The following is a 16821-nucleotide window of genomic DNA, read 5'->3' as shown; positions in this document are numbered from 1 at the left end:
TTCCTTTGTATAATTATTGTCCTTAATAGTCATTGTGTATGAGGATGTATATGTCATTTAATAATTCAAAATAGAGTGAGGTCTAGTGAGCAAATTTGGAGGTCTCAATAGCCGCCCTCTAAAACATTTGGTTGAAGATGAACATTCAATTTAGATTAACAATGTCTAATGTGGTTGCATAAGTTAGGATAGAACATTTTTCTTTACAACCATCAACTAGAAAAGGCTTAAGACAAATCAAGCTTCCATACTGAGTGATGTGGTTGATCATGTTAAAGTCCTAATGTGTCAACGTCAGATGCTAAACTTGATAAGGCACCCATATGTGGCTGACTAGTGTTCACAATTATATCACACGACACATAACCCAATCCATGCCATATATGATCCGAGAATTAAAATGGGTATGGTTAATATGTGTGGTTATTTAGCAGGTAAAACAAGCCTTCCGTTTCTGTTTGTTCCCTCTTCTCCCACTCCAAGCTTGCCCGTACTCTCTGAAAGCATATAGATCAAAAGTTTGCATGTACTTTCCAGAGATATATATAGTTAGTTAGTTAAAGCTTTTTAAAACATTGCTCTGAACTAACTAATCATATATACCAAATTGACGGAATTTCCTAAATGCTACAAAATTTTATGATGTTTCTTCAAATGGGGTATGAGATTTAGTCAATCGCCATTAATGATAAATAAAATGATGTTTATTAATTGTCGTTCAATTCAACTGATGATCATATTTTTGTACGCTATGGAAAATTCACCTTAATAAATTCACCAATTCAACTTAATAAAAAACACCGGTACAAAGTAAATTCACCATATTCACCTTGGAGAGCGTTGTGGAACTTACCAAAGTTTTACCAACTCCAACTAAATCTAAATCTAATACATGTTTCTCATAAGAGATGATGAAGAAAGGGAAATAATAAAGAATAAATGGGCGCAATAATAGCTTAATTATTGAAGGAAAAATACTTTGTGTGTGTCTTGGTCAAAGTAACTGACGAGAGTAGATTATAGAATTAGTGATCAACGGATGTAACCGGCAACTATCAATTAGTCATTATTGTTATTATGTACGTTGTAATTATCGTTGTAATCACACCTCTATATAAAGAGAATATCTAACGAGATGTAGACCATTTCAATTGTCATTTTATTTTTACACGTTATCAAACATGTTGCTCTAGTTTACGTTTTGAGTTTTTGGCCAAAAGAAAAGAAAAGAAAAAAGAAAAATCCAAGATTATTTTCTACCGCTGTCACCCTCCAACTCGGTGCTCCACTGGCCCACCTAGTATATGGGGTTTATAAACCCTAAATCAAAATACTCAAGTATATGAGGTTTATCTTTTGAATTACATACACTCTCATATACTTGTAAGGAAGGTATCAAGAAGAAATTGAGTGCTTAGCTGACTGTGAGACTACTCACAAATTAAAGTCACATAAGCTCTATATGCAACAAGAGCCAATCGAACCTTGTTAGAGTTCCAAAAAATTCATGCCAACGATTATCATATGAAAACCCATTGTGAGACTGGAATGGAAATACCTCAAATAAATGTGAAAGGAAACATATGTTAAAGCGAGTCAACTATAATGAAATGTGAGAAACTGACTCACATAGACTTTGACATGACCATGTAGAACACCATATGGTTGTGACACGAAGATTCGTATTTTGAAGAATTCATACGGAGATCCCCTAATGAATAATAAAATGGGACAAAAGTCTGTCACACTACAAGGTGGCGACACCGTCTAACCGCCAGACACTGGCCGGTCCTAGCTAGTGCTCCTCAAATGCAACCATCGCATTCTAAAGCACCTGATGCGCAACCCCTCTCCCATTATGCCTCATTGATTTAGTTTAAAGGCACATCACTCATTTTATAAAGTTTGTCTTTTAGCAAAAACAAGATCAAAACCTTATCCATCCAGAAATACAGACTATTAAATTACTTTATGGTTATGGAGGACGTTTCGACACAATGGTCACAATGAATAATTGTCTATAAGAAATACTGCATTTAAAAAACTTTTAGCGCATATTATACATTTAAGGGCTCACCACCCTGACCACCAAGTCTATAAGATGTACTTGTCAATGTTGAGAGTTCACATCAAAAGGATTTGTACCCCATATGTATATACAATATGGTCTCGCAGAAGCCACCATAATAAGGTTATAGATGGTGGGTAAGGCACTACTTATGCGCACAAACCTGTCTGCATCTGCCTGGCGTTATGCATTATTATGCGCAACCTTACATATTCGTTTTTATACCCACTGCTAGCCAACCATTTCGTGCGTACCAGTTGGTAACTAGTCTTGAACCTGAGATTTACGCATACTTGGTTGCGCAGCATATATGCTTATTGCGCCCCCACAACACATAAAAAAATGGGTCCTTATAAACAAATATGTATTTATGTTGGATACAGACCTTCGAAAGTTATCTGCTATTTGAAACTCTTATAGGTGATCTCTTTACTGCTAGATTTGTGGATTGTCACTTTGATGAGACAGTCTTCCCGTCGTTAGGGGGAGATAAGAAAAAGAATTTTCTAAGGAAACAACAAGAATTATCGTGGTTTGTCCACACTCTGTCTCATCTTGATCCCCACATAATTGATATCTAGAACATATATCAGTTTCAATGCTTGATGCGTTCAAAGATATTGCTAAAGTGACAAGATCACACATGCTAGCTACAAATGCATGCAAGGTTAGAAGTCCCCAATAAGGGGCGCGTTACCGCACGTCACCGCAAGTAGTGGTGACGCAACCACACTCAGTGGATGTGTGGTTAAAGCCGTGGCTCCTTAAAGGAAGAGGGGGAGGCCACCTGGTTCGATTAATACTTGTCTAAAGAAAATTAGGCGAGTAAGGCAAAACCTCATTAATGTAAAGAATCGCTCTCATAAGATTGTCTCTGATTTCAATTATGTCCATGAATCACTACTGGAGGACGCTTCGATGCTTAAAATGATTCCAGAGACAAACAAATCTCAACAGATTATGAGAGTACATACACATTGATGATATATTCATACTGTTACTCAGGGAACTATAGAGCACGATGATATCGAACCATGTTTTGTTGAAGAATATCATCAAAGAGCATATTGGCCTAAATAAAAGTGCAATCCATGAAGAGCTAGATTCTCTAACAAAGAGACAGGTATTTGTTTTTGGTAGTACTAACCTTACCATGTGTAAAGCATGTAGGATATAAATAAGTCTTTGTAAAAATGCGTAATGAGAAGAATGAAGCCCTAAAGGACAATACTCGCCTTGTGTTGCCAATGTTTCTCGCAATGCTCTAGATTGACTACAAGGAGACATATTCTCCCATAATAGAAATGCAGCTCATAGATGTGGTTACTACATAATCTCCATAGAATCTTGATTGCGAGATATTTATGAAAGTGCTTGATGGCCTTGCACTATCCAACTGAAGTAACTCTAAACCACAAAGTGCATTTGTAATTAGAATCAAAATGCTCACTTTATAGAAGTGACAAGTGGTTGGGAAGGGATACAAAATGATAAACTATTCCCTTGCGTACTCATAAAGGAAAGAGTTCCGAATTTACAATTATAGCTATCTATATTAATGATAGGAATATAGTAGGTACTCTTCATGAAGTAAGAGAAACCACAAGCTACAATGAAATCCGAGTTGAGATGAATAATATTAGGGAACTCGATTAACATCGATTTTATGGAACATTAATCCACCAGTTTGCATATGTATAAAAGATTCTCAGGTGATTTATATGGACGAAGTGCACACTGTTAGCACTCCCAATGATCAGTCGATGTTTGGATATAAAGTAAGATTCATTTCGTCCAAAGGAAGATGATGAAGAAAAGTTGAGAAATAAAAATCCTTCTCTAAGGTGCAATAGGCGCAATATTGTACTTACCCCGATAAAACTAGACTGGATATTGCATTCTCAAAGAACTTGTAACTAGACTTAGTTCAGCGCCAACGCAGTGTCATTAGAAGGTATAAAGAATGTATCTTGATACCTAAATGAACCATTGATTTGGGTTCATCCTATCTCTATAGAAAGACGAAAGAGAATGCAGATATTGAACTGAAATCCCCAACACCAATACACCAAACAATGCTAGCTTTGGTTGGTTTTTACTGATGTTAGGTATGTATAGGTCGTTCCCAAACTGGTTATGTTTTCATCATTGGGAACACGACGATACCTTGTGAGAAACATCAATCTCTCCTCAAGATTCAAGTAAATCCAGTAAGGTCTGAGGAGAATAGGACAAACTTATTTCTCAAATCACAACCTAATTAAGGTTTATATGAAAAACATGAGAGAAACATTGGAATGCGAAGACGTTCTTAACTTCTTTGATTGATGTAAGGATCAAGGGGAGTGTAGAGTACTTCAAGGAGAGTCTAACACACACATACTATCACAGGTGCGTTGTGCTATTTTTCCCTTCGACCAATATTTATTTTGTCCTACTGGGTTTTGTTACTCGGTTCACTCGTGCGGAGGAGAGCAACCATGTGATCAATGGTGGCCCCTAGCCTGGTTCTATGGGAGGGAGGTCATAGTTTGTGGCGTGGGAGTATGATGATTTGTGTGATGTGGCTCAGGTCCCAATTACCTCATTACCGGTCCGGGTGGAGATCTTTGGATTGTCGTTGACCTGTTCAAGGAAGATGTCATGAAACTGGTGGGTGTGATGTTAGGGAAGGTTTATCATCTGGATAAGTTTGGTATCAGTAAGGGTACAACGGCTAAGTTACATATTTTTCATCACAGATCCGATGAATGAAGCTTTTCCTCCGATGGCTTTCGAGTTTGATCTTAGAGCTTTTAGGCTTTCGAGTGGATTGTAAGGTTTTGCAGGGACTATGGACTTCTCGGACACCCTGTCTAGTAGAGGTGATGCGCCATATCTGTTTAAGGTCCAGATAGAGGGTGTTGTAAGTTGCAACTCGATTATGTGGCTTGTGGATGTACATCAGTGTTGGGGAGAAACCTTTTCATACTAGGGTGATAACTTGCATACTTTTTTTCTTTTTTCTTTTTTGGATACAATAACCTTTGCATACTTTGTGGACACAACACCATATATTTTTAGGGATGTGAAATTCACACACCTTAAATTGAAATCCACACATCCTCTTTCCTTTTTTGATTAACACATTTATAAAGAGACAAAATTTAAGTCACTAAAGACAAAATTTAAGTGACCAAATAAGAAAAAATGGTGTGTGAATTTCACATCCCTATTTTTAAGGTTCATTTCTCATGGATACATAAGGAACCAATAGATCCATATTATTTTCGAGGAATTATTACCTGTACCCGGAACAGGGCTGAGGTGGTGTTCCCAGCCAATGAGCCCAAGACACATTTACAGTATTATAAATAAAGACTTACGTGGATCGTTAGTCTGTTAACTGCGTCAGTCTGTAAAATTCTTTAAACTTATGCAACGCTGGTCTTCTTCTTCTTCTGTCGAAAGAGGAGAAGAATTCATCTTGATTTTATTATCATGGATCAACAATCAGGTGGGGTTATGCTTCTGGCATCAGACTCGTATATACAATTCTTATATGTGGGTGAGGAATTAATCTTAGATCCCAATACATAGAAGACAACTTCCCCTTCTCTTTTTAGTTCTGATTCTAATTCTCAAGAAAGCTTGGGTGCCCAGAGAAAATTCTGGGTACCTGTATATCGGCGTGAGTTGGTTTTTGATGTCGTATTTCGCTCTCAACGAGGACCTAGCTCAAAGTCGATCCAGGTCGTCTCCGAACAGAGAATTCAGATCAAGCTTCAGTAATCGAAAATGATGAAATGCAGATAATCATTAATCTACATGAAAACGACGTCGTAAAAGATCGACTCAACAACCCCCGTTGCCGCTCTGCATCCTCGTTAACCCGCCGACCCGCCGTTCGTCGCCGACGACCTCGGAGACAGGAATTGACTCGTCGAAAGCCTGTGAGTAGGTGGGTCACGGTGGTGCTCGGAAGTTAACTGCGGAGGAGAAAGGGAAACTCATATCTACTTTCTCTCTCCTCTCAAATCTCTGTAAACCAAAACATAAGCTTGAAATATGAGATTGAACGAATTAATATATAATTGTTGGTGGGAACTTTGTTCTACTTGGGTGAACTTTGTTCTACTTGGGTGTAAGGAGAAGGGACAGAACTGAGCTTTCATATGAACCTGGAAGGTTTATTTACAATGGCAGACTAGTAACACCGTTTTCTCGGATTTTAACTGAGGTGAGTGATGTGTTAAAAAAAAGTACACATGTCTTGGGCTCATTGGTTGGGAACACCACCTCAGTCCTCCTGTTCCGGGTACAAGTAATAATTCCTCATTATTTTCAAGACCTAGCATGTAGTATTACATAATTAAGGTCCCTCCTACCTATTTGATTCCTAATTTCCATATCCGTCTGATTTGCATCAAACGTCCATAAAAATCCCAAGTGAAAGCTGAAGGAATAAGTTCATGAAAAGCAGAACCTGCAAAACCAGAAGAGGCTGAAACCAAAAGGAACGTTCATGTTGGAATATCCCAATACCGATTAAACAAAGAGAGATGGAAAATAAGGAAGGCGAAGACGGCTTGCCTCAAAACCCTAATCCTAACCCTAATCAGACCCGAGGTTCAACAAAGGGAAGATCCTGCAAGGGCTGCCTCTATTACTCTTCTGTACAGAAATCCAAATCCAAGTACCCAACTTGCGTTGGCTTCTACAGAACTCTCAATCAAGGTCTCTCTCTCTCGAAAGCTCAAAGTTGATTTCTTTTTCATCGAAATGGTTGATCTTACTCTGTGTTATGATGTTGTGCTTCTCAAATTCGATAGAGTCTAATGCATCATCTGAATTGAGCTTAAAATCTGCAATTTGAATGTGACTAATACATGAAAGATGGAAACTTTTATTGATGCCTGTGCCCCTATACTGCTCGAACATTTACTTGGCTCATCTGGTGTTTTAATTTATTTTTTATTTTTATTTTTTTTCGAAAGTGATATGAAGCTCTAATCTTTGTGGACCATAGCCTGTGAGGTGCAGAGTTATTGAAGTAGTGATTTCTTTTAGTTTTCTGTCTATGTGTTTGTGTTGCGAGTGGGACATCATTCGTTTATTAGATATATGTAAGATATGTGCTTATTTGTGTGTTTATTGCCAGTGCCCAGCTACATTGTGGGAGAAACGGAGTTGGAAGCTTCAAAAGCCGATCGCAACCTTACGGATTTTAAGTATGGCTGCGTAGGTTACTCGGTGTTCTTAGACAGGAAAGATTCAAATGATCCACATAATAAACAAGCGGAATTGCCATTTTGTGTTGGTCTTGAGGTGATATATCTTGACTCTTTCTATTTCTTGTTTTCCTCATTTGCAAGTGCTGGTTGCTTTTTAGTTGTATGCATAAAGTTGTTGGAAACTTCTGTGGTTGTATAAATATCATATGTACTGAATGTTCTTCAGTGTGGCACCTTTCTTCCAATACATTTCTAGCTTTTGGAAACTAATACAAATGTAATTTTGCAAGAATTTGCAACAGCTCCCATGAAGGAAGACGGGTGGGGGTTGTTCTTCTATTTTAGAGCACTTAGCCCCCTCACTAAATGGGGGCTTCTAGTTCTAGATGTGACTTTGTTGGTAAGTACGAGGGTTAGGAGCAAAAATGTGTTGTTCCAATCAGACTTGGCATTTCTGTTGGTACAATCTCTCCCCCTCACTAAATGGGGGCTTTCTGTTTTGTGTGTGTTAGTAATTATTAGTTTGTAGGAGCAGAAATGTCTAAACCTTTCAGAGTTGGCATTCAATAATTCATAATGTGATGCTACTCCAATTTGAGTGCGTAATTATATTATGCATTCTCTTACTTCAATTGATTCTGCTTGTGTTAGGTATTATATGACAAAAGACCCGCTGGCCAGGCTCATTCTCCTGCTCCTGCTCGTAAAAGTGAAGGTATGTGAGATTTTTCTTTCATTATTTTCGAAGATCTCAATAAATTCTTGATGTTGATTAGGCTCTGATTTTAAATTTGTCTTATGTTCTTAAATCCATGTTCCAAAAGTGAAGTGCATGATCGTTCATTTAAAGTGCTCTATTCTTCTTGTATTCATCATAAAATAGCTGAATTAGATGTAATTCATGCTATATAACTAGTCTGACGAACTAGCTGAACACCGAACCGAATTGATTAGCCATTCTGGAAAGTGAACTGCATGCCTAACATTCTTTACTATAGTATATGCAGGTGCACATGTATTTTTTTCTCATAAAGGAGTGTACTTATACTTTCTTAACTACTATAGTACTATTACTAGGTCATGCAAATTGTGTTTTGGGTGATTTCATTTGCAGTGTGATTTTTCTGACATCCTTTAAGGGCATCTCTAGTTAACACTAGACTGAGTTCTCCCACTGTTCTTGATCTTTTTGTATTACTCACCTTTTGGTGCATGAAGTCAGAAAATGTCCCCTGGGAATACTGTTTCAATGGGTTGTTTTTCATTTTGTTACCAAAGTGCTTGGTGAGTTAAATATATAATAGCTATTAGGTCAACCCTCCTATATGATAATGGTTAGCCCATTTCCGAACAGTTGAAGCTTTTTGGATAGTGTTAAGCCAATAAAATTTATCCTGATTTTAGAGTCATCACCAAATGTCATTGGCATATCATGTGTAGATTACCTTCTAAACAGCGCATATAAGAATTGCCGGTCGCTCTCAAAATTGACCATATATCTTTGTATAACCCCTCAAACAAATATCTGTGTGAGGTACTGAACAGAAGTCCTATAATCTTTCCTTCTGATTATGACTTCTTCTCTCCCTAAAAGCCACACGGAGCCTACTTCTAATCAAATAATCGTAAAGGCATTAATCAGAAGGAAAGATTACAAGCAAATTGAAATTAATATTCTAATTTTCAATCTGCAGACACTACGAATTTCTTTCTCTCCAGAAGTTTGCTGAACTCTAAACAGTAATTGACTGTTTGTTTTGTTTTTGTTTTTCTGGGATGAAAACTAATGGGGAGAGGTGTTCGATAGCTGGCATTAACACTCATATAGGAACAGCTGATAAGTTGGCCAAAATTCTGGGATAGTGCGATGTGGAGTAGGAAATTGGCCAATGAAATATTTGGGGCTGCCTTTAGGAGGCAATCTTAGGGCAGCAAATTTTTGGGATCTGCTAGTGGAGAAAGAGAAGAGGAGGCCACAAGGGTGAAAAATATATTTTTATCAAGACGGGCAGAATAACTTTGATTCATTCAGTGTTGAGCAGTTTACCTTTTTGTCTTCCTGTTTTGAATCCCTGCTACTGTGGATAAGAGGATTGAGAGATGGATGACAGATTTTACAGGATGGGATGAAAGCAAAGAGATTCTCTATAGTATGCAGTCATTGATAGTTATTAAGGACTATAAGAAAATAGGTGGGATTCAAATATTGTGCTTCCGAGTTCGAGTTATAACTCTTTAATACATATATTGAATGCAATCAATTCCATGAATGCTTGTTTTAGCTTTTCCACGGTGGGAAATTGGAGAAAAAGTAAGGTTTTGAGAGATGGGTCGGGGGGAGAGCTTTCTTTCATTCCTTTCCTGATTTTCACTGATTATTTCCAAATAATGATAAGTATATTGCCACAATATGTGTCAACCATAATCTCTTTCTAAAGTAGCAGTCATAAATTGGTTGGAAAAGACATAACCTATTTGGAAGCCAAAGACTAAGCCCTACCCTTTTTGGTCCCAAGGGAAGTCTCCTTGGTAGTTTAAGGGTCTTGCCAGGTTAATTTTCAGTTTTATTAAGAATGATTATGATCCTAGTGCTTTTAAGAGTCTATGGAAATCTCAGGGGATTACTCATGTGTCTTGAGTGTCTCTTTATGTCTGTTATGTATGTAAGTATTTAAATCAGATCGGAATGAATTAAACTTAATTCTTTTTGAAACTTTGGTGCCTTGGATATTTTGCCCTATCCTCCCTCGTTCTATTTCTCCCTTCTACAGCTAAGAAGCCTTTGTTTCTTCTGAAACCTCCGTTTTCTTAGTTTCACAACACTCCCCAACCCACCCTTATCATACTCTCAATAACTGTTGCTTTCTGCTGCATCACTTTCATATAAGTTGATCCAAGTTTCATACACTCCTAAATAACCTGGTAGTGGAGGGAACCCTTAGCTCTATTCTCGTAGTTATCCCAGAGTTATATAATGCCGGTTCCTTCCAGATCAGATGGGAGAAAGTGGATGTTAGAGGGTTTGGGAAATTTTTCTCTGTAAATTGTTTGAAATTATTGTTGGTCAACCCATTATTCAAAATATTTGATTGACAACCCCATTCTTACACAATTTACTCCTCACTCTGTAATCTGGAAGACCCAGGTAGTTACCTCTCCTATGATACAGGTGGTACCTGGATTATTCACCTGTGATATGGTGCAAAGGAGAAGGCCATTTTTCTCCTCCTCACCTTTCTCTCTTAATGGAGTGAACTAACACTCTCTTTACCATCATTACTAGGTGAGTAGTTAAAACTCTTGAAAGTTGTATGTGGGTGACTTCATTTGCAAATGGGATTTTTATGAAATCCTTTAAGGGCATCTCTAGTTAACACAAGACTGGGTTCTCCCACTACTCTTAATGTTGTTGTATATTTCACCTTTTGGTGAAGTGAGAAAATGTCACTGGGAATTTCTGGTCAATGGGTTGATTTTCATTTGCCTACAAAATTGCTTGGTAAGTTTTAAATGATAGTTATTAGGTCAGATCTGCTATACGACAATGGTTAGCACATTTCCCAACAGTTGAAGTGTTTAGGATAGTGGTAAGCCAATGACCTTTTATCCTGGCATAGTCATCATGTCCAACTAATCTCTAACTCTATCTAGACCTTTTACAGCAGCCAACACAAATCGACATCTCTAGCTCGCAGGCCTGTTGATCGGCATCTCTTTGTTACATGTATTTCAAATGTTATCCGCGTATAACGTATGGATTATCTTTACAAAGAGTGCATGTAAGAATTGTCAGTCACCTTCAAAATTGACCATTTATCTTTGAATAGACCCTTAAACAAATATCTCCGCTAGAGGTACTGAACAGTACTCCAGTATTGATTGGGGCAAGTGCCTCTAATGCTTTGTACTAGCTATCGCCTCTTGACCTGACAACTTAAACCTTTTTGTATACTGGTGACAAACTATATCATGGTATCAAAGGTACGGGAGTGTAGGAATAGTGGTGCATAAACTCTTTCAGTATGCGAATCCTAATTGTTGGCGAGTAATTCATCGTTTTGTTTTGGAGAAGAAGGGGTTTGGAATTCTTTGGAGGACAAGGATGAGGGATGCTTGAAATCATTGAAATTCTCCGCTGTTATCTATGCAAGACCAAGGGGAATCCATTGTTAGTTTGGGCTTCAGTCACTTCGTGACCAGGGCTTTGGTTCTCTTTGATCGTCAATTTTTCTGATTAATGACATTTTCAATTTGCGATCACCACTAATTTCTTTCTTTCCAGAAACAACTTGGCTGATTCCTCAGCATTAATGAACTCTCTGTTTTTCTTTTTCTTTTTCTTTTTCTTTTCTGGTATGAAAACTAATAGGGAGAGGTGTTTGGTAGGGCATTACACCTGTGTAGGAAGAGCTCATTAGTTAGCCAAAATTTTGGGATGTGGAGTAGGATATTGGCCAATGAAATAATTCGGGCTGCCTATAGGAGGGAAGAATCATAGGGCAGTGAGTTTTTAGGATCTGCTAGTGGAGAAAGTGGAGAGGAGGCCACAATGGTGAAAAATGCATTTTTATCAAGATGGGCATACTAACTTTGATTCAATCAGTGTTGAACAGTTTACAGTACATGTTCCTGTTTTGAATCGCTGCTAGTGTGGCAAAGAGGATTGAGAGATTGATGGGACATTTTACAAGATGGGATGAAAGAAGAAGAAATTGATTGTTTAGTGAATGGAAAAATGGTGACTGAAGTAAGAGAAAGAGGTGGTCTTGAGGTGCAGAATTCGGAAAGAAATGAGGCTCAACTTGGAAAACAGTAATTAGAAGTAAATATGGATTATTAAAAAATAGGTGGGGTTCAAATATTGCGGTTCCATGTTCAAGTCACAATTCTTTAAAAGATATATTGAATGGGATCAATTCCATGACTGCTTAGTTCAGGTTCTCCATGGTGGGAAATCTGGAAAAGTATGGTTGCGTGAGATGGGTATGGGAGAGTGCTTTCTTTCATTCTTTTCCTGAACTCAACTGATTATTTCGGTATAATAATACATGGAAGTCTATTGCCACAATGTGTGTCAACTCTTGTCTCTTTCCTATAAGTTATTCCAAGTTTCAAACAGACCTAAATAACCTGGTAGTGGAGGGAACTCTTAGCACTATTATTTAGAGTGAGATAGTGCTGGTTCCTTCTAGAGCAGATATGAGAGAGTGGATGTTAGAGGTTTTGGGAATTTTTTCTGTTAATAACTTAATATTATTTGAAATGTTTAACGGGCACAACTCAATGTTCAAAGTATTTGATGGAGAACCCCATTGTCTTCACTCTTGTATTCTGGAAGACCAAGGTACCTCTCCTTGGTACTAAGTAACTATGGCACAGGTGCTACCATGGATTATTGACCTGTGAATGATGAAGAGGAGAAGGCTTTTTTGTCTTGCCCTCTCTAGTGTGAGATATGTAAAGCTGGAGCTGAGATTGGGAATCACCTTTTTTCTCTTTTCCTTTTTTCCCCCTTACATTGTCCAATTGCTTTAGCTCTTGAAATAGGCTGTTCCTAGCTATGTTCAGATGGGTCATCGAGTTAATGGTATGGCTCTGAGCAAAGTACAGGAACACAATTTTGGTGGGAAGAAGAAAGGATTGGTGTTGGGAAGATGCACTGTGATGGCTATCTTCTCTATATCTTACTGGACAAAAGAATTTTTGAAGGCATGAGGGATTAGCTTCATATGTGCATTAGTTTCTTTAGATTATATGAATTCTTTTTCTGCTATTTTTTCTAGTTGGAGTGCTATTGTAGTTTTTTGAATATTTTATAAGTTGATTTTTGTTGCATTTGGTTGTGTTTTCCTAGTTGCACTCTCTGTTAGGTGGAAGTCATATTTACTGTGTCCTCTTTTTCTTTCTGAAAAATGATTTTCTCCTACTCAGAAAAGAAAAATGAAAAGAAAAGAGTTGTGTTTTCTTATAACATTCATGTCAATATTCATCAAGCTTGGTGTCTTTCCTCCTCAGACAATGTTCGACCTATTCCTCAACCTCAAAGCTACAAACCACATTCAACTGGAGATGAGTACCTGACCAGGTAAAGATCAAAATTTTAGTTCACAAAAAGGAGAATTATCAGTAGGTATTCTGTTGGAATTTGCAGCTTTGTAACTTGTGGCTGTTGTCGATAGACTTGAGAACAAAATACTTTTGTATATGTAGGTTTAAGAGGAATGCTGGCCTAGTAGCATCAGGCGTTGCTAGAAATTTGAACAGGGTAGGCAACCATATAAAACAGAGCGTGGATAGCATCTTATTTGGAAGGTCCAAGTAACAGTTTTTGATTTCAGCAGTAATACACAGCATGCTAAAAACCCGGTACCTGAATTGGTAGTATGACTGGTATCCCAGTTCTGTAATTAAATTAATGTATAACATTGTCATCAAGCAAAGGTTTTCTTCTTTTTGCCAACCTTTTGTAACAGTAAACATTTTTTCCATTTTTTGTTTGTTTGTTGTAACAGTATATACACTTTTACTCAAATAAATGTTAATTACGTCGAAATCATCATTAAATTGTGGACATGATCGATAGGTCTGGCATAGTCCATAATCAGAAACTCCAGACTCCGAAGCTCTATCAGTGACGAGAGAAGAACGTAACTGAAATGAACTAAGCAAAGCTGTTAACTTGATGAAGCAATGCTAGTACGTTCTTGGTATTCTGCCACACCTGGACTGGCCACGGAGACGGTTTGTTTTACAACGGCAATAGGTGGCTCTTCTGATGGCTCCGGGTTCTGTTATCTTTCAATAAATGAAGGAAACTGATTGTTCCTTTTAGACAATTCTCTCTAGTCTCGACACTACATAAGATCATTTCATGTACTCGAGTAACACGCACTACGTTTCTATTAATCTTCAGACGAGCTTAAGTAACAAGTCCAAACATATTCGGACAACCAAAACATAATAAAACCATTATTAGTTGAAACATCTAAGAGAAACAGACTCTCATCAGAGTACCAAACAGTACGTAGTCCTCCCCAAACAATGATCTCCTCCATCTATAAATTTCAAAGCGGGCAGTTCAACCTGTAGTGTGGCACAGCAACGAGCTGAACAGCTCTTGGTGCAGTCAATCCAAACACGTCGTTCATGTCAAGCTCACTAGCCTTCATCCCATCCGGCAACTCCCACGTAAAACAATGAAGCAGATGAGCCACAGCCATCTCCAACCCATAAAGCCCTAGCGCCATGCCCGGACAAGACCTCCTGCCGGACCCGAATGGGATGAACTCGAAGTCATTCCCTTTGAAATCCGGGGAGCCATCTTTCAGAAACCTTGAGGGTTTGAACTTGTCAGGCTCGTCCCATGCAGAAGGGTCACGCCCTATCGCCCACGCGTTGATGTAGACCCGTGATCCTGCGGGGAATGAGTACCCGGCCACGACGCCGTCCTCGGCGGCCTCGTGGAGGAGGAGAGGGATTGGTGGGTGGAGACGGAGGGCTTCCTTGACTGCACATTTGAGGTAGGTTAGGTTTTCCAGGTCGGTTTCTTGCACTCTACGGTTCAACCCTACAACATCAACGAGCTCTTGTTGAACCTTTATGAGATCTTGTGGACTCTTCATAAGCTCTGCAAGGGTCCATTCGATTACTGACGCAACTGTTTCAGTTCCACCAAACATGACATCCTGCACTTTCATTTTATTTTTGGAGAAACGAAAATTTCTATTAGAAGTACAAATATATTGCATATTGAACTCTGTCATAGACTCATATATAAAGTATATGGTTTAATTTGTTTCTCATCGACTGAAAGGGTAGGAAATAAATTTGACCAGTTTTTTGGATCAACCGTACTATTTTTGTTTTTTGTTTCCCTTGTGTTTATTCACCTTGTCAGTTACTGACTAAAAAATTCATAATCAATCACTGTTATATTTATATCCAAGGGTTGAAAACAAAACAACTCTATTTAAAAATAATTCTCCCTACCATTGGGTTTACACATCCAAGGGTGATCGACCATGAATCTCTTGGTTAATGACTGATTAACCTCAACGAGATATTTTAATTCAAAAAGAAAAAAAATCAATGAGATTATATATTGACATGAAAATAAAAAATTAAATTGAGAATCAGACAATTGAATTTGAGGACAAATCAGATGATATTAGATTATAAAGGCATGCATGCACCCTGCACTTACCATTACGAGCGCCTTGATATTATCTCTGGTGAGGGCAAAGCCAGAATTGGAGTCATCAATGTCCATTGAAGCATCATTTCTAATAAAAGCGAGTAATTCATCCACCATATCTGTCTCAGCCTCAATGCCATTTTCCTTAGTAGTCTTCTTAGTCATGTGGTCATCGATAATCTTATCGATGAACACATCTAACGATTTGCGAGCTTTGGCCATTCTATTTTGGAATGCTTGTCCATGCATCCAACCCAACCATGGTAGGAAATCTTGCATATTGAATGCTCCAAAAAGCTTTGAAAATTCTTGCAAAATCTTCATAAATTCGTCTTGCCCTTCATGCGATTTTGAGCCAAACGCAGCTCGGTAGGTAATGTTTCGTGTGAGGGCGAAAACCAACTCCCCAATGTTTACTGGTGAACCAACTTTTTCCGCCACAGTCCGAACAGTTTCATCGATTTCCTCACGTACCGAGGCCCATGATTCGGCCCGTTTTCGGCTAAATATATTCATGACACAAATTTTACGCATGCGACGCCAAAAAGGGCCGTAGTTGGCAAACGCCATGTCGGCTCGGTCGTATGTCAAGTAGGCAATTGTAACATTGGCGGGCCGATTAGCAAAGACACTGTCTTGGGCTTGGAGGATTTCGCGTGCCATTTCAGGGGTTGATACAGCCATGATATGTAGCACGCCTATTTGGAGATGGACAAGACCGCCATATAGTTTGCCAAGTTGGGCCAGCCCTCGGTGCGTGAGCTGGTCCAACATTAGCATGTTACCGACAATAGGTAACCCTTTTGGACCTGGTGGGTATGGGAGTTTTCTTGTTGACCTAAACAAGAAAATCAAGGAAACAAATAAAAGAAGGAGAAGAAAGAACAACATGGGTGACAATTGCAGGGCTAGGAGAGGGAGATCGTATGGTTTGGAAAATGGAGTTTGGTGGATTGGTGATGTGATGTGTAACTATATAACGTACAAAAAGATCTCTGTCTTTATGAGCAATATTGTATAAATGTGGCAACTAATAATTCTGGAATTTCACTAGAGAGGATAACATTCTAAATTCATACTTTCATATTCTAAATTTACATTTTAAAAGATCTCAGTCATCCTATCATTTTCTTTGTACATCGTATTTGTAATTGCTCATTAGTCATTATACCTTATATTTTAATTTCAAAATCAAAATTCACTTATGTAACTCTTTTTATTTTCCAAAAGTACTTATCAATAATGAAGGAAAAAATGTAAGTTAAAAAATGACTGATTAGCAAATAATTAAGGCAAAAATATCTCATTTGATTTTTATCAATAAAAACAACTCAAATATATTAGAG

The 16821-nt window shown here is 38.1% G+C and overlaps 2 protein-coding genes across 2 annotated transcripts; one reads left to right on the top strand and one right to left on the bottom strand.

Annotated features, from left to right (window-relative positions):
- The first annotated feature begins 6470 nt into the window (after positions 1-6470).
- LOC101311338 lies at positions 6471-13842 on the top strand. The gene is made up of 5 exons (XM_004290295.1): positions 6471-6784; positions 7209-7375; positions 7933-7996; positions 13297-13366; positions 13492-13842. Exons 1-5 carry the CDS (start codon positions 6610-6612, stop codon positions 13601-13603), a joined length of 588 nt encoding a protein of 195 aa, XP_004290343.1. The 5' UTR covers positions 6471-6609; the 3' UTR covers positions 13604-13842.
- Positions 13843-14345: 503 nt separating this feature from the next.
- LOC101305825 (cytochrome P450 84A1-like) lies at positions 14346-16366 on the bottom strand. Its single transcript, XM_004292387.1, has 2 exons — positions 15485-16366; positions 14346-14966 (listed from the first exon to the last, which is right to left on the bottom strand). The coding sequence occupies exons 1-2, from the start codon at positions 16364-16366 to the stop codon at positions 14346-14348; spliced, it is 1503 nt and encodes a 500-aa protein (XP_004292435.1).
- Positions 16367-16821: the final 455 nt, after the last annotated feature.

The sequence above is a fragment of the Fragaria vesca genome, linkage group LG2, assembly GCF_000184155.1.
Source record: "Fragaria vesca subsp. vesca linkage group LG2, FraVesHawaii_1.0, whole genome shotgun sequence".
NCBI lineage: Eukaryota > Viridiplantae > Streptophyta > Magnoliopsida > Rosales > Rosaceae > Fragaria > Fragaria vesca.
This window is presented reverse-complemented; position numbering and strand designations above follow the sequence as displayed.